General features: G+C 37.3%; 1 protein-coding gene across 2 annotated transcripts in view; it reads left to right on the top strand.

Moving 5' to 3' along the window:
- The window catches only part of Arfgef1 (ADP ribosylation factor guanine nucleotide exchange factor 1), a 142,841-nt gene that overhangs the window by 106,722 nt on the left and 12,177 nt on the right, over positions 1–23,942 (top strand). For both annotated transcript variants that reach the window (XM_004653303.2, XM_045142827.1), the window contains exons 23-33: positions 932–1,022; positions 4,925–4,965; positions 5,056–5,225; positions 5,874–6,025; positions 6,151–6,323; positions 7,131–7,291; positions 8,795–8,925; positions 13,809–13,938; positions 14,840–14,975; positions 15,058–15,196; positions 16,923–16,995. In XM_004653303.2, coding sequence (XP_004653360.1) covers positions 932–1,022; positions 4,925–4,965; positions 5,056–5,225; positions 5,874–6,025; positions 6,151–6,323; positions 7,131–7,291; positions 8,795–8,925; positions 13,809–13,938; positions 14,840–14,975; positions 15,058–15,196; positions 16,923–16,995 — 1,397 coding nt within the window. The remainder of the gene's footprint in view (positions 1–931; positions 1,023–4,924; positions 4,966–5,055; positions 5,226–5,873; positions 6,026–6,150; positions 6,324–7,130; positions 7,292–8,794; positions 8,926–13,808; positions 13,939–14,839; positions 14,976–15,057; positions 15,197–16,922; positions 16,996–23,942) is intronic.

Genomic DNA, 23,942 nt, shown 5'->3' with positions numbered 1-23,942 from the left:
AAGCTGGGAGCCCAGCACTCGGGAGGCTGAGGTAGTAGAACCACTGTGAGTTCAAGGCCAGCCAAGGCTTACAGAGTGAGTTCCAGGTCAAGTCAACCCGGGCTATTGTAAAATTCTACCACGGGGGGGGGGGGGGGAGAAGGAATTATATATGCATTCTGTACTTTCAAGTTAACATATTAATATTTGAAAATTCAGTTACTTGATCACATAAATCTTTAAGGAATATTTTTTAACACATATGTTTCTTAGTTAACCTAAATATACTGTCCTTTGAGTAGTTTGATAAAAGTGTAACTATTAGCCTTTTATGTTACATATTGTAATACAATTATGTGAAAGATTTCACATATTTGTGAAACAAGTTCATGTTGTATCATTGAAGCTGGGTTAGCACTGGATTTCTTAAAGATTAAGGGAAATGATCTTATGTCATTAATTTTGTGTTCTAAATTCACAGTGCTCCTAACTTGTATGATCTTTACAAATGATGCCTTAAAACAATGGCTTGTATTCCACATATTATATCTCACTGAGCCCTTTCATCCTTGAATAATGTGACTAGTGTCAAAAGAATTGTTAATCCAAAGCATTACATTACTAAGGAAATACTGGCTTTAGAAATATGTTTTAGAACTCTCAAGAGATTGTCCCACTGAATTCATTTATTTTAATTTAATTTAATTTTTATTTATTTAGCTGAGAGATAGATAAAGAGACAGAGAGAGAGAGACTGTGTGTGCATGCCAAGGCCCTCCAGCTGCTGCAAATAAACTCCAGACACATGTGCCACCTTGTGCATCTGGCTTACATGGGTCCTGGGGAATGGAATATGGGTCCTATGGTTTTGCAGGCCAGTACCTTAACTGCTAAGTTATCTCTCTAGTCCTGAATTATTTTCAAACTAGTGGCTCTTTCTTGTGTGTGGTAGTTGCAGGCAATGTGGACTGGAAGCAGATAGCAAGTATTCAGGAATCCATTGGAGAAACCAGTTCTCAAAGTGTTGTTGTGGCTGTAGACAGGTAAGGTATGCTCTTTCTTCTCTTTTAAGATGATGTTCATATCATATAGCTTTTAGCTATGTTTTAGTCCTGGGGTAAAAAGAAAAAAGTGATTGCCATAATTACTTTCAGAAAGTAATACAAGACTGTGTTATAGTAGAATGTGATTTAAATGATAAGATAGATATAATAGTAATGGTAATGAGAAAGAACACAAATGCTTTATTTTCTGTATAGACTTACTCTCCTTATTATCACTCTTAGAAAATGAAGTGTAATTTATCTTTCTAAGTACATGATATAAAACTGCACTGTGAATAAAATGAAAAGATTTGCTGGGAATTTTCATTATGTGCTTCTTTAGAACTTTTGCATTATACACTACTGGACATTCTGAGGGGGAGTTAGGTAGTCAGTTAGGAGGGTGGGCCCAAAGACAACACCATGCCTACCTGCTTCAACAAAACCAGAGTTCAGCAGACTCAGAGATCAGTTGGATCCAGCCGTTCATTCAACTCTCTTGCTCTCTACTCCACAGCCAGCCCCTAGCTCAGACCAATCAGCTCTCTTTCAGACTTACTTGAGTCTGAGGGTGAAGCCCACCACAATAATATTGTATATAGATCTTTACCAGGTGGACAGGCCCTCTCAGTTTTATTTCATCCCAATCCTTTGTCACAAACGGACACAATAGGGTTTGGAGTTTAAGGACTCTTTCTGAACTCCAAAAACCCTGTTACATTTCCCCATTTTAGATTGTTGTGCTTTACTAGAACATTGCTAGAAATAGTGACCCTTTCAGAGTCTACCAAAGTGAGTAGGAGTTTCAGTGACTACCCATTTGCATGCACACCCCATCACCCTTAGTCTGCAGAAACTGTTTAACTGCTAATGGTAATGCTCTGTCCTTTCCTTTGTTCTCAACCACCTTACCACTGAGTTGATTCCTTCCCCACCAGCTGCATATAATCTCCATCTTTCTGTTTAATCCTTTCTTTTTTCTTTTATGTTTCTCTAAATTGTTTATTTTTAAACATGTATTTATTTATTTATTTGAGAGAAAAGATACAGTATGGGCTTATGGGGGGCTGACTCCCATTGCAAATGAACTCCAGATGCATGCACCACTTTGTACATCTGGCTTTACATGGGTACTAGGGATTCAAGCCTGAGCTAACAGGATTTAAAGTGCCTTTAACCACTAAGCCATTGAGAGAAATAAGTTGATTACATTTGTATAATCCAGCAACATTTATTTTGTTGATAAGAGAGTTGGTAAGCTTTGTGTAGTTTTAATTTCTGGATCTAGTAGATCTGGATAAATTCTCTTGATACCCTCCTCCAGTTTTCTGCCAGATATTTAAGTTATTGCTGCATTTTAATCACAAGAACAATATAAGAAGTCTTAAAACATTCCTTTAGCAGGAGTTCAGATTTTTCATTTCCTTTTCTATTTTCGTTAGATATTTTTAAGACTCATAGACAGACATTCAAGGGCATTGAAGTTTAAGAAAATCATGGTATAAAGGGACATGTATAGGAGGATTGCCATGAGTTCGAGGCCACCTAGAGACTACATAGTCATTTCCAGGTCAGCCTGGGCCAGAGTGAAACCCTACCCCAAAAAACCAAAACCAAAACAAAACAAAACAAAACAAAAAACATAAAAAAAAGAGGACATGTAGATCATGTTAGTAGGAAAACAAACTAGAAAAATATTTTAAATGTTTAGTATGTGCTTTGTTCATGTCAGTATTAGGCAATGTAGAAAGTATTTAAGAGAATAGACTTTGAAGTCAGCCTAATAAAATTTGACTCTTGGCTATGGCACTTCCTTTGAAGAAGTTGGTAAGTATCTTTCCATCAGTTTCTGTGTTTACAAAATTTGGGTTATAGTGGCATATACTTCACTGGTTACTTATGATTATTAAGTGAATGAATATATATAAAGCATAAGAATAACACACATCTTAAGCCCAGAGCATAAGAGGAAGCAAGGTGGAGCTCTTGCCTAAGGAGGATAGTGGAGGGTTTGGAAGCCCACCTTAAGACTCAGGTTGGGGTCTTTTTTTATGGATGGGTCTCTCCATGAGGAAGACCAGGCTCACAGGTCTCTACCTGACAAAAATCCAAATTGCACAGGTTTCTGTAAAATGGCCAATCCAGAAATCAGGGTTTCTGTCATCTGAAAAGAGTGTAGGCTTTATGTAGAAATCTTCCCTGGAGGGTGTGTAACTTTCCTGGTAAGAAAGAGATAAGCAAAAAAATCTAGGTTCTCCTTCTAGGCCTACTGACATTACCTGCTTTTAGTCAGTGAAAAAACTCTTCACTTTTGGGGTTTTCTTACCTTAACTACCTAACCAATATCTTTCACTATTAACATTGTGTGTGTGTGCGCGCGCGTGCATAAAAGAAAGGCCAACGCGTACTTTTTTTGAGTCAAACCCAACAAACTGGCCTTTCTTTTATGCCAGAGTGAGAAAAAGAGAGAATTGGCACACCAGGGTCTCCAGCCACTGTAATTGAGCTCCAGACATATGCATCATTGTGTGCATGTGTGACGTTGCTGTCCATCTGGCTTTCATGGTACCTGGAGAGTCAAACATGGGTTCTTAGGCTTTGCAGGCAAGCATCTTAACCACTAAGCCATCTTATCCAGCCCTATATTTTAAAATTTCATTGATTGATTGATTGATTGGAGAGTATGTATATTGGTGGCCCTGGGCTTCTTCCTGTTGCACATGAACTCCATATGTACTTCGTCTGAGTGGGTACTGGGGAATGGAATTTGGAACCATAAGGTTCTGCAAACACGTGCATTAACCATGGAGCCATCTCTCCAGCCCCATTGCCTTTTTCTTTCTTTTTGTCTTTCTTTCTTTCTTTTTTTCTTTTGTGTGTGTGTGTGTGTGTGTGTGTGTGTGTGTGTGTATGTGTTTCGAGGTAGAGTCTCACTCTAGCCCAGGCTGACCTGGAATTCACTATGTAGTCTCAAGCCTCAAACTCACAGAGATCCTCCTACCTCTGCCTCCCGAGTGCTGGGATTAAAGGTGTGTGCCACCATGCCCGGCCTATTGCCTGTACTTTTAACTTTAATGTTTCAGCTGCCCCTGCTGTTGAGGTTTCCCTTTTATCATGTAACTCCACATGTATACATTCTATATTGAGGAATATCATTAAGTGTCTAAAGATTTAGTGTTATCATACTCTTGCTTACCCACCTAGAGCATGGGTAAAAGTGCTGGCTTTAAAACAAATGAGGCTTGATATGTTTATGCTGAATTTTTTTTTTTAAATGAAACTGAAACAGAAAAAGAGCTCAACAAAGAAGGCTGCACACAGCCGAGTGGTACACTTAACCCTAACCACTTGATGCGCCAAGGATACTGGTTTAGCCATTTCTTGGCTAAGCTGTTTAAGTTTACATCAAGTCACTTTAAAGTTGCTATAAGAGAATTTTCTAATCAAAAATACATTACTCATGAAATAAAGTATAGCTGTATATTTTAAGATCATGCTTAATAAAGGGAATTCTTAAGACCTTTTGAACATGCAATAAAACAAAACAGGTTTGTTTATTGAATTAAATAATCAGGAAAAATTCAAGTCTTCCATTTCATAGTGTATTAATTCATTGGTTTTACAAAGGAATAGTTTTCTTATTCTTAGAATCCCAGATGCCTATCTTATATTCATAAATATACTAGTATAGTTAGAATATACACTTACTAAGTATTTTACATGAGAGGAAGAAACATTTAGTCTTTCATTGTTAGTAAACTGTGAAGAGTAAATACTCTTTTGATTAAATAATTTATTTTTTGTTACATTAGAACAGTTGAAAATATACCTGGACACTTTTTAAGTTGGCTTAACAGAAGTTAAGTCTTTATAAGTTTTAAATTCTATTTTATTTTCCCCAGAATATTCACAGGATCTACAAGGCTAGATGGAAATGCTATTGGTAAGTATGTATATTTATTCTATTGACAAGCTGTCCTTTGGCTAAAATCCTTAAAATTGATACAAGAAATGTAAATGTATTTATTTTTAGTGGATTTTGTTCGTTGGCTCTGTGCTGTGTCTATGGATGAATTACTTTCCACTACACACCCAAGAATGTTTAGTCTGCAAAAAATAGTAGAAATATCATACTACAACATGGGAAGAATAAGATTGCAGTGGTCTCGGATTTGGGAAGTTATTGGAGATCATTTTAATAAGGTATTTGAATATTATAGTGTTTGTTTACAATCACAATATTTTTCTTTATTTAAAATTTCCTAATCAGGGCTGGTGAGATGGCTCAGCTGTTAAAGCACTTGCTTGCAAATCCTGACAGCCTGGGTTGGATTCCCTAGTGCTTACATAAAGGAAGATGTGCAAAGTGGTGCATGTGTCTGAAGTTTGCAGCAGCAAGAGGCCCTGGAATGCCAGTCCCCTCCCACTGGCAAATAAATAAAAATATTTTTAAAGTAATTTAAAAGTGTCTAATAATAATCCAGTTGCCCCTTCTATGCTATTATTAATTACTTTTTTCAAAACCAAATTTATAGAATATTCCTAGATTTCTATTACATATCTATTATGCTTGCACTTTGCTAGGCTGAGGTAGAATTTTCATGAGTTTAAGGCCAGCTTGAACTGTTATATATAGCAAAACCTTGCCTGAAAAAAGCAAAAACCAAATATTTTCATTAAAATGCTTTTCTTATTGGGGAGTACTTTGGCATACCAATTAACTATATGGAGAATCATACTTATTGTCCTATGCTTCTAATTTTGTTCTTTTTCTAAGGGAAAATAAATTGTGTATATTCACCACTAACACCAGCCTCTTGGTATTTGTTTTTGGTGGTGTTGTCATTACAGGTTGGCTGTAACCCTAATGAAGATGTAGCTATATTTGCAGTGGACTCCTTGAGGCAGTTGTCAATGAAGTTTTTAGAGAAAGGGGAACTTGCAAATTTCAGATTCCAGAAGGATTTCCTAAGACCTTTTGAACATATAATGAAACGGAACAGGTATTGTTTATTGAATAATATCAGGGAAAAAACATACATTCTCTATGACAAGAAGAAAAATAGAAGGGGACAAGACTGATGAGTTTTCTCTATTTGTATTTCTAAGTAATTATATTAATATTTAGGTCTCCAACCATTCGAGATATGGTTGTACGGTGTATAGCACAGATGGTTAATTCTCAAGCTGCTAATATCCGGTCTGGATGGAAGAACATTTTCTCTGTATTTCATCTAGCTGCATCTGATCAAGATGAAAGCATAGTAGAACTTGCCTTTCAAACAACAGGGCACATTGTCAGTAAGTATAATTTTTTAACCATGTTCAAGGTAAAATACTTATGTGTTCAGGTGATATTGCCAATACAATACAACTGAATCTGTTATGAGCTAAAGCTCATAAAACCAGAGCAAAAAAATCTTAATTATATTATTACTATAGTCAACATTTGTTGAGTCCTTACAAACCCAGGCCTAGAGACATTAAGTAAATTTTCTAAGGTCATAGAACTACTAAGAGATGGAATTGGTATTCAAAGCCTAGAGTCTTAAGGCTTAGGTTTTTGTTTTGTTTTGTTTTTACCACTGTGGGGTATGTGTGTGTGTGTGTGTACGCACATGCCTGCCTGACTGCCTTTGAGGAAGATTGATGCATACTAGGGATTTAAGTTGAGTCTAAATAATGGATAATGATCACCTAAGAATCATGACACTATCTTAGCTATCATTTAATGAATGCTCACTTAAGTATTATTTTAAGCATTTAAAATCTTTTATGTTTTACTTACAACTATACTGTATTATTCTTATAGCTCAAGAAACAGATACTGAGAGGTTAATTAACTTTGCATGTTTATTCAGCAAAAGTTGATTCAGTACTACTATGTATCAGTTACTGTATTAGGTACTGTGTTTATAGTATAAACAATAAATGAACATACTGCTTAGGATAGGTAAATAATAGAGACAGACTCGAACCCTATATTTGTTAATATCAAAGCCTTCAATTAACCTATATAAAGTACATATTATACTTAGAGGTTAATATATTTTGGATTCTATTAATTGAAATCTCATAGTTATTTTGTTTTATTTTTCTCTGTTTTAGCCCTTGTTTTTGAAAAACACTTCCCCGCAACCATTGATTCTTTCCAGGATGCAGTGAAGTGCTTGTCTGAATTTGCATGCAATGCAGCTTTCCCAGACACAAGTATGGAAGCAATTCGACTTATTCGCCATTGTGCAAAATATGTGTCTGATAGACCTCAGGTATAATATCATTTAGTAAACAAATTTTTGCTGAGTACTTACTTTCAATCTAAATTCAGTATGTGTTTGAAAACTTGAGGTAGATAAAGCACTTATTTTTCAGGGACTTCAAAATAGTCTGAGCTTAACTTTGAGTTAAGATGGTTTATGATTACAGTTAGCTAGGCATTATTGAAGATGTCAAACATTGTTCTGAGTGTTTTGCATATATTCATTTACTTAATTTTCATAACATGTAATGAAACACATTTTGTAATATCCTTCTATAGAGGAGGGAAATGAGGCATGGAGATGTTTTTAAATGTATCTATAATGGGTAGGGCTAGTTAAGGCAAGTGAGGCGTTGAAACCCAGTCTTTGTTTGTAAGTATCTCCTGTTGTGTGGCTTGTCGGCTTTGCTCTGCAACACTGAAGGTGACTGGATATAGATGGGTTATACCTAAGCTTTGAAGTAAAAGGATGAATGAACAGCCTGGCAGCCAGTTTTAACTTGCAAACCTGAATCTATTTACGTAAGTATCAAAAGGAAAAGTAACATAGCTAGCCCAGGCTGGCCTGGGACTCACAGTGAGATCCTCTTCCCTCAGCTACCTGAGTACTAGGATTAAAGACATGTGCCACTACACTTGGCAGGATTTTTCTGTAACCAATTCCCATCATGTAGATGTTGGTGCATACCTTTAATTCCAGCACTTGGGAGACAGAAGTAGGAGGATCCCTGTGAGGTAGAGGCCAGCTTAAGACTACATAGTGAATTCCAGGTCATCCTGGACTAGTGACCCTACCTCAAAAAATGAAAGGGCTTTAGAGATGGCTTAGAGGTTAAGGAGCTTGCTTGTGAAGCCTAAGGACCCAAGCTCAACTCCCCAAAACCCACATAAGCCAGATATACAAGGTGACATATGTGTCCTGAGTTTGTTTGTAGTGGCTATAGGGCCTGGCATGCCCATTCTGTGTGTGTGTGTGTAATAAATAAATTAAAAAAATTTTTTTTGAAAAAAGCTGGGTGTGGTGGTGCATGCCTTTAATCCCAGAATTTGGGAGGCTGAGGTAGGAAGCTAGATGTGAATTCAAGGCCAGCCTGAGACTACATAGTGAATTCCAGGTCAGCCTAGGCTAGAGGGACACTCTACCTCAACAAACCGAAAAAGTAATGCATCATAGATTTGTTAATGATTTTACTCTATCTGATCCTTTTGAGAGCATAGTACTTTTTATATACATAACTCACTTGACTCTCACACTTTTCCAGTGTCATTAAATGTAGCTATAGGGTATCATACTATTTAAATAATAAAAATAGGGAAACCTGAATTCCCCACAACTAATAATGCAGTGAGCAGGTGACAATAAAACCAGTCTTTGGAGTCTAGTCCAATACTCTGTATAGATAGATCTAGTCATCTTATTACTATTGCTCACTTTTGGTTGGTTAAAGAATAATAAATTTAATATACAGATACTTTATTTTGTCTTCAATAATCCCTGCCTTTCTTTTTAAAGGCTTTCAAAGAATACACAAGTGACGATATGAATGTGGCACCGGAAGACAGGGTGTGGGTGAGAGGATGGTTCCCAATTCTCTTTGAATTATCCTGTATCATCAATAGATGCAAATTAGATGTAAGAACCAGGTAACAATCAGTATTTGAAATTCAAACTTGAAGGGATTCATTTTTACTCTTCTCTTATGGGCATATAAGCTCACAGTTAACAATTATAAAAGCATATATTTTATCAAAAAATGTGACTATGAAGCATACTTTTAAATATATTAATTATTATTTTACTTACATTTTTATTTATGTCTACTGTTGTAACTTCCAAGTACCAAAAACATTTTCAGTGTTTTCACATATTTGTTTCTAATAACTAACGTAGGTTAGTGGCAAATCTTACTGGTAAATGATGAAATATGTCTGTCTCTTTGTCATTTTGTTTGAGATACTCTTATTTAGTCCAGGCTGGTCTTGAACTCCTTTTCCTTCTGCTTCCATCTCTGAAGTGCTTTAATTACAGGAGTATACCACTATATCATGATAGCAGAATTGTTAAATGTACATATTTTGTTGTAATTAAAATATACATATTTAGGCTGGAGGATGACTTAAGTATTTAAAAGTGCTTGCTTGTAAAGCCTTTCAGCGTGGGTTCAATTCCCCAGTACCCATATCAAGCCAGATGCGCAAAATGGTACATGTGTCTGGAGTTCATCAGCAGTGGCAAAAGACCCCCTGGCACACACCCATACAAACACTGTCACTCCCTTATCAAATAAATAACAAGATTTTTTTAAAATTCAAAACAGTAACATGTTTTTTCTAATATTAATCTGTTTAAATAGAACTCTTTTTTTCCCTATCCTCTCCCCCCCAACCTAAATAGAACTCTTAAAAATATATATTCCTAATAAAAGACTTATTATATAAACATACATTTTGTTTTGAAAGGAACTGTTATGCATATTACATAACTGAACAAGTGCTCAGTGCACTTTTGTGAGTGTGTAATGTGACGTGATATGGTGTGTGTAATATATACACGTCTACGTGCCCATGTACTTGCCTGCAGTGTCCAGAGGGAGAATCAGGTATACCCCTTCCATTGCTCTTCTGCCCGTTCTTAGTGAGCTGGAGTCTCTTAGTGATCCATACAATAGCTTGCTGTGTTTTTTTTTTTGTTTCCAAAATCAAGCCCCAGCAATGCTGTAGTCTCTACTCCCCACAGGCCTGAGGTTATAGATGTGTGTGGTCATGGCCAGCTGCTCATGTGGGTCCTAGGAATCAAACTCAGGTGCTACCTTGGGTCTCCTGAGGCCTTCATGTTTACATAGGAACTAGTGCTCTTAACCACTGAGCCATCTCCTCAGCTGTCAATGCACTTTATTTATGACATACATAGTTTTTTTTTTATTCTTTACTTTTGATTACTAAACTGAAAGGGTCATAATTTCATAATGCATGCATAGTATCTGTTAAGAAATTTTAAACCTACCATAAGTTCATTCTTTTCTTTTAAAAAAAGTCTCTTTTAAGTATCTCATCTTTTTAAGACATCATTACTTGGATGTATAACCTTTGTCAGTTTTTTAAATTATTAAGTAACACAGATTTATGCTAAATCAATGGTAGAAAGGATGAATCCTTCTCTATACCCATCAAAATAAAATTTGGAATTATAGCCAAAGTAACTTTTCAGTTTTTCTTATCTTTTTTTGAGGTAGGGTCTCCTCTTGCCCAGGCTAACCTGGAATTCACTGTGTAGTCTTAGGGTGGCCTTGAACTCATGGTGATCTTCTTACCTCTGCTTACCATGTGTTGGGATTAAAGGCATGTGCTAACATGCCCGGCCTATAGTAACTAGCCAAATACAACTCCTGGGGCAAGGTAGGAAAATCGCATCCATGACTGAACAAAACTGGCTGATGGTTTTTCTTTCCTTAACGTACAATAGCACCTATGTTTCCTAATATGAACACATGTATTATGGATCCAAGCAATTACAGGATCCTCTGTCAAATAAACTTTTAAATAAATAAAGGTTGGAAAAGAGAATTGAATTTGGGGTTGGGGGAGATTCTTTTTGTTTGTTTTTTAGAAAAGGTCTCATTGAAGAGCCCAGGCTGACTCAGTTGTGAGATCTTCCTATGTCATTCTCCCAGGTGCTGGGATGTAAGTGTGGTGTGCACCATCATGAGGAATACTGAGTTTTTTTGGGTTGGTTTGGTTTGGTTTGGTTTGGTTTTTCGAGGTAGTGTCTCACTCTGGTCCAGGCTGACCTGGAATTCATTCTGTCGTCTCAGGGTGGCCTTGAGCTCATGGCGATCCTCCTACCTCGGCCTCCCGAGTGCTGGGATTAAAGGCGTGCACCACCATGCCTGGCGAATACTGAGTTTTAATAATTTGTTAGTCATGATGTGTTGGCTACTCTACTAACATGGCTAGACCTTTGAATTGATGGGTATCTTGCATCTTAAGTTGTTATCAGGTCTACTGTCAAAAAATTAACCAAGTTAAAAACAAAATGTTTTTTTATTCCCCCCCCCCCCCACATATACGTGGTTTGTGTGAAGCCAGAGGCTGACGTAGAGTATCTTCCTTGATTGCTTTCCTCTTTATTTTACTGGGCAAGTGTCTCTCACTTGAGTTCAGTGGAAATTTGTGTAAGGAGATTTAGAAGCTTCTGCCCCAGAGTTACATTCTGTACTGTATAGACTTTTCTATTGGTCATGTGCTATATCATATAGGCTTGGGCTGGTTACTTCCAACACTAATTTTTTTATTGTTTCAAGGCCCTATCTGTATTACAGCTCCTGTCCCATACTGCAAATAATCTTATATTTCCTTTTTATCTCCTTCATACAACTGCAGGCATCTGTCTGCTAACTGACCAATTTTCTGTTTTTGTAAAACTTGCCTGTCATAAACTCAAGGTCTCTGGCACTAGGCCATGGTGCTGGCCTCTGAGACTTAACAATAACAAGAGTAGTTCAAGATAAGGCACATAATCTCTGAACCACCAAAAATCAGGGTCCAGGCTTTGAGAGATTCCCCCTTGATGCACACTGGCATGAAAATAAACTTTCACCCTGATTCTCTACTCAGTCTCTGATGTCAGTTCTGTGAGCCTCAGTTTCTCATAACATTCATGCTTGTGCAACACTTCCCCGTCCCAAATAAAACGTTTTATGCTATTCTTGTGATTGCTAAACTTTATGGAAAATCCCTTATAGTCTGAGTCCTATTTCAGATTACTCATTTCATTAAATTTTCTGTAATAACAAATAGAGCATTAAGAACTGAAAAGTTGGGAGCCGGGTGTGGTGGTGCATGCCTTTAATCCCAGCACTCAGGAGGCAGAGGTAGGAGGATCGCTATGAGTTCAAGGCCACCCACCCTGAGACTAATAAGTGAATTTCAGGTCAGCCTGGGCTACAGTGAGACCCTACCTCCAAAAACCAAAAAAAACAAACAAACAACAACAAAAAAAAAAAAAACTGAAAAGTTGCCAGGCATGGTGGTCACCCCTTTAATACCAGCAAATGAGAGAAGGTAGGAGGGCCATTGTGAGTTCAAAGCCAACCTGAGACTACATAGTAAATTCCAAGTCAGCCTGCATGTTGCAGTCAGGTTCACATTGCTTGCAGAAATCACCTGACCAAGAGCAGCTTTTGGGAAAAAGAGGTTTATTTTGGCTTACAGGCTCAAGGGGAAAGCTCCATCATAGTAGGGAAAATGACGACATGAGCAGAGGGTGGACATCACCCCCTGCCCAACATAAGGTGGACCATAGCAACAGTAGAGTGTGCCAAACACTGGGACGGGGGAACTTACTATAACACCCATAAGCCCACCCCCAACAATAGACTCTATCCAGGAGGCATTAATTCCCAGATCTCCATCAGCTGGGAACTTAGCATTCAGAACACCTAAGTTTATGGGGGACACCTGAATCAAGCCACCACACTGGGCTAGAGTAATACCCCAGCACATGGGAGAAGGTAGGAGGGCCATTGTGAGTTCAAGGCCAACCTGAGACTACATAGTAAATTTTAAGTCAGCCTAGGCTAGAGTGAGACCTTACCTCAAAAAAAAAAAAAAATAAAAATAAAAAAAAGAAAGGAAAGGAAAAACTGAAAAGTTCCTTAGGCTATAACTCTAAATTTTATTTTGATGGGTATTGTTGGAGGAGGAGAGAGTTATCCTTTCATTAAATTTTAACCATCGATTTAGCATAAATTTGGTTACTTTAATAATTTAAAAAACTGACAAAAGTTATACATCCAAATAATTTGCCTTAAAAGATGGGAAGATACTTAGAAGAGACTTTTTTAAAAGATAAGAATGAACTTATGGTAGGTTTAATAATTTCTTAACAGATACTTTGCATACATTATTAAATGACCCTTTCAATTTAGTAATCAAAAGTATAGGATGTACTTAACCAATATGGGGACCAGTCAAGGGTATCCCTTTTTTTCTGTCATGCATATGAGGAACCCTTGAGCAACTGGCTAAAGCTCTCTAGTTTAATAAAAATCATGGCAAGAGTCTTATGACTCTTTATAAGTGTTAATAGGGATTTTATCAGGTTACTTTGTTTGCAGTTTCCAATTTTTTTAAATGTTTAGGTAATCTCTACCTTCTCCAAATCCTAATTCATGTAGATTCTTTAGTGTTGAACCAATGCTTTCTCATGTCTCATTTCTTTGTATATGCATTCTTTTCAGATGTATTAATCAAAACACTTCACAATAAAAAAGTATAGGATGACTAAGCCATCTCTCCAGCCCCTATATACAGGTTTTAAGTGCTGATGTAGTGTTAGTAGAGGAAGGCAAAATAAAGAAATAATGAGATTTTTTCCCCTGAATTTAAATCCTAAAGAAACCTATTGTTTTACAACTTTAAATATCTTAAAATTCAATATTATGTATTAGAAACCAATTTTAAACTGTTCCTGGTTTTGCGACTTTTTTTTATATTGTTGCTTTTCTGATTATGTTTTGTCATTTTAGGGGTTTAACAGTCATGTTTGAGATAATGAAAACATATGGCCACACCTATGAAAAACACTGGTGGCAGGATTTATTTAGAATTGTTTTCAGAATCTTTGACAACATGAAATTGCCAGAACAGCAGACAGAGGTAAGAGAATACAAAATTTAAAAACACAAAACTTCTTAGCAAAATTAAGTTTAAAGGTTCTTTATATTTGTACCCCATATGTTTTAGTATTTCAAATTAAACACATTGAACAGAAAGTAATCTCTAAGATATTTTTCTTTAATGTGTAAGAAATAATAATTTTCTTTTGTAATTAAGAACACATTTGGACATAGGACCGAGTTAATGAATTATTTTTTGTTGTCATCATTTTTGTTAAAATTTCAGCTTCTTTCCACAGTTTGATGTTGTCACAGCTATAAAATAGCAATAACTTTAATTAAATAGTTAATTCCTTAAGAATTCGGAATTTGGCAAACAATACAAAGTGTAATTTGTTTTATTTGTTCCAATGCACTTTACTACAAAAACAGCATGTATTTCTGGCACCAAGGAGAGAGCTTCACATTTTCTCATATTATTCTGAATAGTGATACTAAATATGTACTTTTGCCATTATCCTTTATATGCTTGAACAAAAATGAAATTACTCATACTTTGTGTAGTTTTGAAGTTACCATACTTTAGGAATATTGGTTTAATTTTAAATCTGATTAAGTTACTTGGGTAAATTATTTTTCTTTATTTTTTTCTATTCTGTAATATTCTAGCTGCTATTATTTTAATTTATATTGTTTCAATAATTATAATGACTATATCAAGATACTATATAGTTTCCTAATAAAACCTCTCATGCAAAAATAAGCTATGCTGTTTCAAATGTAGACATTAAATTGAGGTGAGTGCAGTGTTCTAGAAGAAAGTAAGTGATCTAAAAGGAATATTAATAGCTATAATGCATTAAATATATGGCCATATTTCCCTTTAATTCTAGTAGTTCATGGATAGTATGACCTTCATTTAATGACCCTTTTCTTTCCAGAAAGCTGAATGGATGACAACGACCTGCAATCATGCACTTTATGCAATATGTGATGTATTCACCCAGTATTTAGAAGTACTCAGTGATGTACTTTTGGATGATATTTTTGCCCAGCTATACTGGTGTGTGCAACAAGGTAGGTCTATACCAACTGTGTGACATGAAGTATTACATATGACCCTGGTAATACAAAAATGAACTGCTCTTCTCTTTTCTAGATAATGAACAATTAGCACGATCTGGTACAAACTGCTTAGAGAATGTCGTTATTCTGAATGGTGAAAAATTTACTCTAGAAATCTGGGATAAAACATGTAACTGCACCCTGGATATCTTCAAAACCACAATACCACATGCGTAAGAAGATTTTATACAACTCCAGTTCACTTTTGTATATTTAGTTTCAAAGTGGTCCATGAGTAAAAATTTAATAACTAGTGATTTCTCATTATGGAAATCTTTAGAAAGTGTGAAATGGATTCAGATTTACTGCGAATGAAATTCTTAATAAACTGTAATAGACACATGAATTAAATTCTTTGTAAACCCAAAGTCTTTAGTCTGATTATCCAAAATTTGGATTGTAATGACTCTACTAACTTTTATAAGGTCTTAGTTGCACATCACAACAAATGGTAGTTTTCAATTGAAGATTCAATCAAAAGGAGATTTATTTTATTTTTTAATACTTTAAGGATAATTTCTTTTTGAAAATTTAATGCTTTTTAAATATTTATTTATATAAGAGTAGCATGTAAATTAGGCTCAGGCTGTATAGTCATTTCATTTTTTAATTTTTTTAAGAAAACATCTTGGGGCTAGGAACATGACTCAGCAACTAAAGATACTTCCCTACAAAGTCTTCTGGCCAGGTTCAATTCACAAGACACATAAACCTGATGCAAAAAGTACAGACATCTAGTGTGCATTTTCAGCAAGCAGCAAGTAAGCGTATGCGTGCATGCGCGCACACACACACATGCAAATAATTTTTGTTTTTTAAAAAGAAAAGTAACATTGAACAATGAAAAATAAAATCAAGGGGGTAGATTGATGGCTCATCACTTAAGATGCTTACCTGTAAGACCTATCAACCCTGGTTCAGTTCCCTAGTTGACCATTTTCTCTCTCTCTCTCATCTGTTTGAAAATAAATATTTAAAAAAAAATTAAAATGTTCTATGAATTAACTTTTTTTAGTTATAATTCTATGTATTTTTGAAAAGTCTTGAATTTTTTTAAATCTCACTTTTATTAATGTCTAAGGCATATTTAGTAAAAGCAGGTTTACAGTTGTTGGCCCTTCAGAAGTTTATCTTACTATAAACTGTTGACCAGATTATTCTCTAATTATATTGAGTGCTACCTAACTGTTTTCTGGGAATGCATATTTTAAATTTTATTGACTGTCTTTCAGAAAATTGCTTTTTAATAGTAGAGTAGAATATGTGTGTGTGTGTGTGTGTGTGTGTGTGTGTGTGTGTGTGTGTGTATGCATGTCAAGGACTCTTGCCTTTACAAATGAGTAGTATCAGGTGCTTGTACAAATTTTTGCCTTTGGCTTATGTAGGCAGCTTGGGAATTAATTTTCAGGACTAACAGGCTCTGCAAGCAAGTGCCTTTAACCACTGATCCATCTTCTAACCCCTAGAACAATTTTTTTCACATTTGCTTTTTTGAGATAGGGTCTCGCCCTAGCCCTTGCTGAGCTGGAATTCACTGTGTAGTCTCAGGCTGGCCTCAAACTCATGGCAGTCCTACCTCTGCTTCTCAAGTGCTGGGATTAAAGACATGTGCTACCACACCTGGCTAGAATATGTTTGTTTATTTGTTTTGGTGTTTTTGCAGTAGGGTCTCACTGTGGAATTCACTATGTAGTCTCAGGGTAGCCTCCAATTCTTTGCAAACTTCCTACCTCTGCCTCCTGAGTGCTGGGATTAAAGGTGTGCACCACCATGCTGGGCTTTAGAGTATGTTTTTGGTTAAAAAAAAAAAATCTTGTGTGCCCATTTCAAAATATGTTGCCTGTGGTGTATGCCCTTCCTCTTACTCTACTGACTGGTATGGCTTTATCTCTTTTAAAGGCTCCTGACTTGGCGTCCTGCTTCTGGAGAAACAGCTCCTCCTCCTCCATCTCCTGTGAGTGAAAAACAGTTGGTAAGTAAATAAAGCATATTTTAAATTATTTATAAGTAATTTTTTCCTTGGACTAAACTCTTATATCAGTGCCCTAGTCTTTTCCTACTTCTGTAACAAAATACCTAATCCTTGGTACCTTCAAAATAATACACATTATTTTCTCACAGTTCTAGAGGTTGGGAAGGTCCCAGCAGTTTGATGGTTCATTAAGGCTACTCTCTGTTTGCAAAATGATGCCTTATTATTATTGCCTCCTCACATGACAGAAGGCAGAGGGTCAGAAAACAGCTTAGTTGATACCTTCCATACCTTTTGTTTGATATCTCCATCCTATCGATTTGGGTACCACCTCATGGCCAATTGACCTCTTAAAGATCCCACTTTTTAATACTCCTAATTTGGAATTGAGTTTCAGCATTAATTTTGCTTCTGGGTTTCTTACATGTATACAACATTCAAACTCTAGAAATGAATCCAACCCTTCAAAAGATGGTATAAATTTACTGTATGGAAGTCTCAGGGTTAAATTTTCTGGTAGTGAATCTCAAATATAGCAATTTAATTGGGTCTAAGTGTCATAAACTGGTTATTTAAAATTGTTCTTTTGAGAGAGCTGGAGAGATGGCTTAGTGGTTAAAGAGTTTGCCTGCAAGCCTAAGGACCCAGCTTTGATTTCCCCAGTACCCACATAAGCCAGATACACAAGGTGGTGCATGTGTCTGAAGTTTGTTTGCAGTGGCTGGAGGCCCTGGCACACCCATATTTTTTTTTCTCTCTTTCAAATTAATAAAAATCTTTGAAAACTTGGGGTTTTTTCCTATTACTTTATACATGTATATAATGTATTTTGATCATATTCACCCCTCATTACTTCTCTTGTCTCCCTCTGCTGCTAAATTCCTTTTCCCCAATTTCACTTTGATGTCGTGTGTGTGTGTGTGTGTGTGTGTGTGTGTGTGTGTGTGTGTGTGTAAAATCAGGGTGATTTGCATGAGCCTTAGAGGGGAGTTATTTAACCAAGCATGGGCAACTTACTAGTAGCTATACCACTGAAGAATATGACTCCCCTACCCCAGAAAACATTAACTGTCTATAGCTCCTCAGGGAGGGTTAAGAGCTTCATGAATTCCCTTCATGGCTCATGACAAAATGTAGATGGGCTCAATCTTGTGCAGGTAGCCATAGCTTCTTGTAAGTTCATGAGCGCAGCAACCTTGTCATGCCTGGAAGACAACATTCCTCAACACTCCTCTCCATCCTCTGACTCTTACATTCTTGCCACTGCTCACTTCCATGTTTCCTGAGCCTTGGAGGGGATGGCATAGGTGTCTCATTTTTAGGGCTGAGCATTCAAGAGTCACTTATTCTCAGTACTTTGATGAATTTAGAGCCTCCCCAGTAATCACCACCCTCCACAAAAAGAAACTTCTCTGACCAAGTTGAAAGTAGCACTAATCTATGGGCATAAACATAAATACTTAGAGGGCAGTTTGATGGGTACAACATATCCATTTATCCAAACAACACTAGTAGCTTCCCCTTAGGGTCCATGACTTCCCAGCCATAGACTTCTGACTAGGTTTTCGTTACAAAGCATGAATTCTCTCCCATAGAGCACGCCTTACATCTAGTTAGTTGCTTACTATTGGTTATTCCTATAGCAGTCATGCCACTATTGCATCAGTGGGTACATTTTGCCTGGCTCATCAGTTGTGTAGCATGCAGGGTCCACTGCTGGATAAAATATTGATGACTCTTTTCCCCCCAACAGTCTGTAGCGCTTTTTTTGTTTTATGTTTGAGGTAGGGTTTCACTGTAGCCCAAACTGACTGGAACTCACTCTATTCCCAGGCTGGCCTTGAACCTCAGGGTAATCCTCCTCCCAGATGCTGCAATTAAAGGTAAAGGTGTGTGCCACCATGCCTGGCCATAGCACATTTTGACACTATGAAAGTTAGCCAGCAGAGAAGATCCTTCTAGCTTAGTTTCAGTTTCATTTTTCCATGTCCTGAAACTGAAGTATGTGGTGTCCCTAGCAATAGAGTCTTACCATCTAGTTCTAATGGACAACCAAAGCAATGGCAGTAGTCTAATTTGGAGGCCTGTCTGACCCTCACTAGAAGGTATACCACCCCTGGCAGTAGGTTTTTCCTTTAATAACCTATGGCTTCTGAAAGACGTATTTTTCACCTATACAGGGTACTTCTGCTCAAACTTTTTTCCTTTTAATTATATTTTTCAATTAGCTAACAAAGAAGTAGGTTTCTATATGGCTTTTCCATTCATCTCTAGTTTTGGTTAAAACCCTCCCTCCCACCTCTTCTCTTCCCCCAAATTACTTTTTATTCTTTATTTGCAAGCACAAGAGGTAGGGGACAGAAAGATAAAAAGAGTATGGGCATGCCAGGGTCTCCTACCACTGCACACAAACTCCAGATGCATACACCAATTTTCTGTATTTGGCTTTACATGGGTACTGGATATTTGAACCCAGGCCATCAGGCTTTGTAAGCAAATGACTTTAATCACTGAGCCATCTCCCCAGCTTCCCCCAATAACTTTTTTATAAGTCATAGAGTATAATGATTTCAAAGATTCTGAATGGCAGGTACTAGATTGCATAAAGATTTTCATACCAATATGAAGATACTGTTGGATCTTGGTTTTTTTGTGTGTGTGAGCGCAGGTGAGCACATGCCAAGTCACGTATGTGGAGGTCAGAAGACATCTTTTGGTTCAGCCCTTGCCATTCTACCTCGCTTGAGGTAGGGTTCCTCTCAATCTCTCTCTACTGTTCCTGTTTTTCCTGCACTTGAGCTGCAGGGAAATTCTCCAGTCTCCACCTCCCATCTTGTTCTTAGAGTGCTGAGATTACAGAAGCCCACCATACTTCTGACCTTTTTTTTTTTAACATGGGGTCTGAAGATGAAGCTTAGGTAGGTATTTAGGTTTGAGTGGCACTTTATCCACTGAGCCATTTTCCTAGCACCTAGACCTTGGTTTATGTAAATGTTTCACTTCGATATAATTTCACCTTACGTAAAAGTTGGAAAAACAGTGCAAGAAAATCCAATATGCCCTTCAACACATATACTGGCTTCTTATGTGCAATATTGAGGCAAGCACCTTAACCACTGAGCCATCTCCCCAGCCCCCCTAATTCAGTATTGAATTACCACAAACTTGACTTTAGTTCTAAAGGTTGGAAGTCCAAAATCAAGTAGTCAACCAGGCTGCTACATTCCCTGTGATGGCTATAAGAGAGTATCCTTTGCCATTCTCAGTTCCCAATAGCTCCTAGCAACCTTTGACATTCCTTGGCTTATAGGCATAGTGTGCTCCAATCTCTGCCTCCCATCTAAACATGGCCTTTTTTCTGCATGTGTGTACGATTTCCTTCTCCTCACTTTTCTGAGGGCATTGTTATTTGGAGTGTACCCTAAATCTAACCTGTTCTCTGGCACCCCAAAACACATATTTGTCCTAAGAGCAAAAATCCTTTCATTTCATTCTAAAGTCCCCCAGAATCTCAACTTATTGCAGTATCAACACTGTCCAGAATCTTAACAAAATCTTTTAATATCAAAAGTCTCAAATCTCGCTGGGCGTGGTGGCGCACACCTTTAATCCCAGCACTCAGGAGGCAGAGGTAGGAGGATCACTATGAGTTCGAGGCCACCCTGAGACTACATAGTAAATTCCACGTCAGCCTGGGCAAGAGTGAGACCCTACCTCAAAAAACCTAAAAACAAAACAAAACAGAAGTCCCAAATCTCGTCATATTTATCTATAAGAATAGGTAAGACACTGAGCAAGTATGGTCTGTTTGGCAACTAGGGCAAACTTCATCTCCATCTATAAGCCTAGAAATATGTTATGGGCTTCCCAAATATAATGATGGGACAGACAGAATATAGACATTTTTCTTCCACAAGGGAGAAAATGGAAGGAATAAAAGAATGCTTGGGGGCTGAAGAGATGGCTTAGTGGTTAAAGAGCTTGCCTGCAAAGCCAAAGGACCCAGATTCAATTCCCCAGGACCCATGTAAGCCAGATACACAAGGTGGTGCACACATCTGGAGTTTGTTTGCAGTGGCTAGAGGCCCTGGTGTACCCATTCCCCCCCCCCCCCCCGCCAAAAAAAATAAAGCTTGGCATTCAGCAAGTTCCAAACCCAGCAGGGCAAATTCCATTCATTGTTGAGGCCTGAGAATAAATGCTTCTGTAGCTTGAGGTTTCATCTTCTGGACCCATGGCCCCTCCCTCTGAGCCAGTTCTCTTTCTTCTTTCTGTTAACACCTGTTTATAGCCAAGTAGTCTTGTTAACTCGTTTCTTGCCTGTAAAATCCTAGAAGTCTGACAGTGTTCTTTTATTTCATCCCATTTTTCTCCCTTTCAGCCTTTGCCTCAAAATCAGTTTTATTGTCCCATGTATGTTAAGGGGCTCTATGCCTTTTAAATGAGTTTTGTACATGAGCTAGGTGTTTTCCTGGATAAATTTCCTCTGTTTTTAGTTTCGTCTTCTGAAATGGCCAATTGGACCTTGTTAGTCATACAGCGTCCTCAGCAAAAAAAAAAAAAAAAGCTCTGTTTTTGTCCGGCTACTTTGTTGGTTGGCCTTCCCTCCAGAGCTTTATTTTCTAACATTGAATTTCACAAGTTTAATATTATTTGCAGCTTGCATAGGCTGAGATTTTCCTAAATCATGAAGGCTGATATTTTAGCTTGAAAGTTCTTTTCTTGGCTCCTTTTCTCCCATTTTACTATAAATAGCAAGGAAAAATTGGGCTGCAACTTTAACATTGCTTAAAAGTCTTCTCAGCTAAATATGGATGTCCAGCCCTCTTAAAATCACTTATAAATAACACAGCACAGCACAAAGACTCAGTTTTGTTTCCATATCCAATCTTATGTTCTTGGTTTCCTTGATATTTGCAGAACCTCTTAGTGACATTCATATCTCTGTCAGCATCCTCTTTTGACCATACATTCTTTAAGATAGTAGTTTTTCCTACTGTGTACTTATTTCACATCCTTCTGAATATTCATCAGAGTTTCATTTAACATCTGTATTTCTACCAGCAGTCTCTGCAGTGCTGCCTCTGCTTTTTCTGTTACAGTATAACCTTGGAACTTCCTGTCTTTACTATTCCCAGGTTCCAAAGCCACTTTAAAATTATTGTCTATTTGTTACAGCAACATGGCAACAAAACCTATATCTAAATCTCTTTATATAAACTTCAATGCTCATGTGATTATGGGGCTGACAAGTTTGAAATGTAAAGCAGGCAAAAGGGTTAAAAACTTATGCAGAAGCTGAATCTGAAGTTCACAAACAGGATTTCTGCTTCAGGAAATCCTATTTTGCTCTTTGAAATGAGGCCCTTCTCGAGTATAAAGATTCTCCTATACATTAATCAACTGACTATAAATATTAACCACATCTGTAAGCAAACACCTTTATGACACCTGATCAGTGTTTAATTAAATTCTTAGTCCTTTGGCTTAAGTATATAGGTGCTATGTCTTAGTCAAGTTTTCATATAAACTATTCATTGCACCAAGCTTAGTTATGTTATATTGCATTTTACTTCATTTTATTACTTCCTCCCTCCCTTCCTTTTTCCTCACTTCTTTGTTCCCCCCAACCCATGACTTTCTGAATTTTTTGAAGGAAATTTGCAATGATAATGTCTTTTAACCCCCAAAAGATTTTAGCATTTTATTTCCATAAAGAAAGCAGAAACATATCTCACATAACCACAGTGTAACTAACAAATTTTCATTGAAACAACATTATTACCCAGTCTACATAAGCCTTATTAAAATTTTTACATATGCCATGTTACTATAAGCACCAAGGAAAGATTAGGCTACAACTTTAACATTTTTCAAGTTGAGCCTTTGAATTTTAAAACCAGTAGGCCTTAGTAGCAAGTTGATGCCACTAACCCTGATTTGTTTCTCACAGCACTTAAATTTCTTATTTAATTGCTAACAGTTAAAACTTGGATTTCGCAGAAAAAAATATGTATATATGACATTCACACTTTCTGTTGAGAACTGTGATATCTGCCATAATTGGTACCACATTGCTTCATGACTGATCATCTGCTTAAATCCATGTGCCCTAAGCCCACTGCTTCTAGGACATCCAGTTGTAAGCCAGTGCTGGAGAGGTGACTCAGCTGTTAAAGGCACTTGTTTACAAACCCAGGTCCAATTCTAGGACCACACATAAAGCTAGATGCAAAGTGGTACATGCCTCTGGGGTTCGTTTCTTGTTGTAAGTCAAGAATGAGCTTGCAGTGGTCTGTGGTTTATCTCTCTGCTGCACAGGGTAGCACTTGCAGTGTGGCCTTTTCTGCCTGCCCAAAGAAAATCTTGGCTCTGTACTGTCTTCACTGTCCCATCCACATGTCACTTACCTGTGTAGAAAGTGAGTATTGTGGTGAGGATTAAATTGGGTGATGCACCTGATCTTGGATTCAGAATGCTGCTGAGCTTAGGTATCTGAGTCCCATCCACAGACTGCTGATTGCTGTGAGGATGGCTCACCTTCTTGATATCCTAGCTGCTTATTACTGCTGCCGCCGCCACCACCACCATTTTCAGTGGGCATCTGCTCTTTTCTTAGTCCGAGTGCAGTATACTGTTGTCATCAATAATGCCTGGGGGTGGAAGATTATCTGTCAGCTGTCATTTACTGGCTGACACTGGGCTAGTGTTTTGTATCTGCTATCACCTATTCTTAACCTGTAAGGAGGCTTGACTCTGCTTTCAGACCAGAAAACCTCAGCTCAGGAAGATTAATCATTTTTTCCTGGGTTCTAGTGTTAATGCTGGCCTCAAACTCTCTTGGAGGTTTGTTGACTCCAGGGTCTAGCGTCACTTCATGACACCACAGTCCTAGTCACTGTCACACTGACTGTCCTGGTCCTGGTTTCCTTAGCTGGAGAGATGGC

Source organism: Jaculus jaculus, chromosome 2 (genome assembly GCF_020740685.1).
Source record: "Jaculus jaculus isolate mJacJac1 chromosome 2, mJacJac1.mat.Y.cur, whole genome shotgun sequence".
In the NCBI taxonomy this organism is placed as follows: domain Eukaryota; kingdom Metazoa; phylum Chordata; class Mammalia; order Rodentia; family Dipodidae; genus Jaculus; species Jaculus jaculus.
Note: the sequence above shows the minus strand (reverse complement) of the source record. Positions and strands in the feature narration are given on the sequence as shown.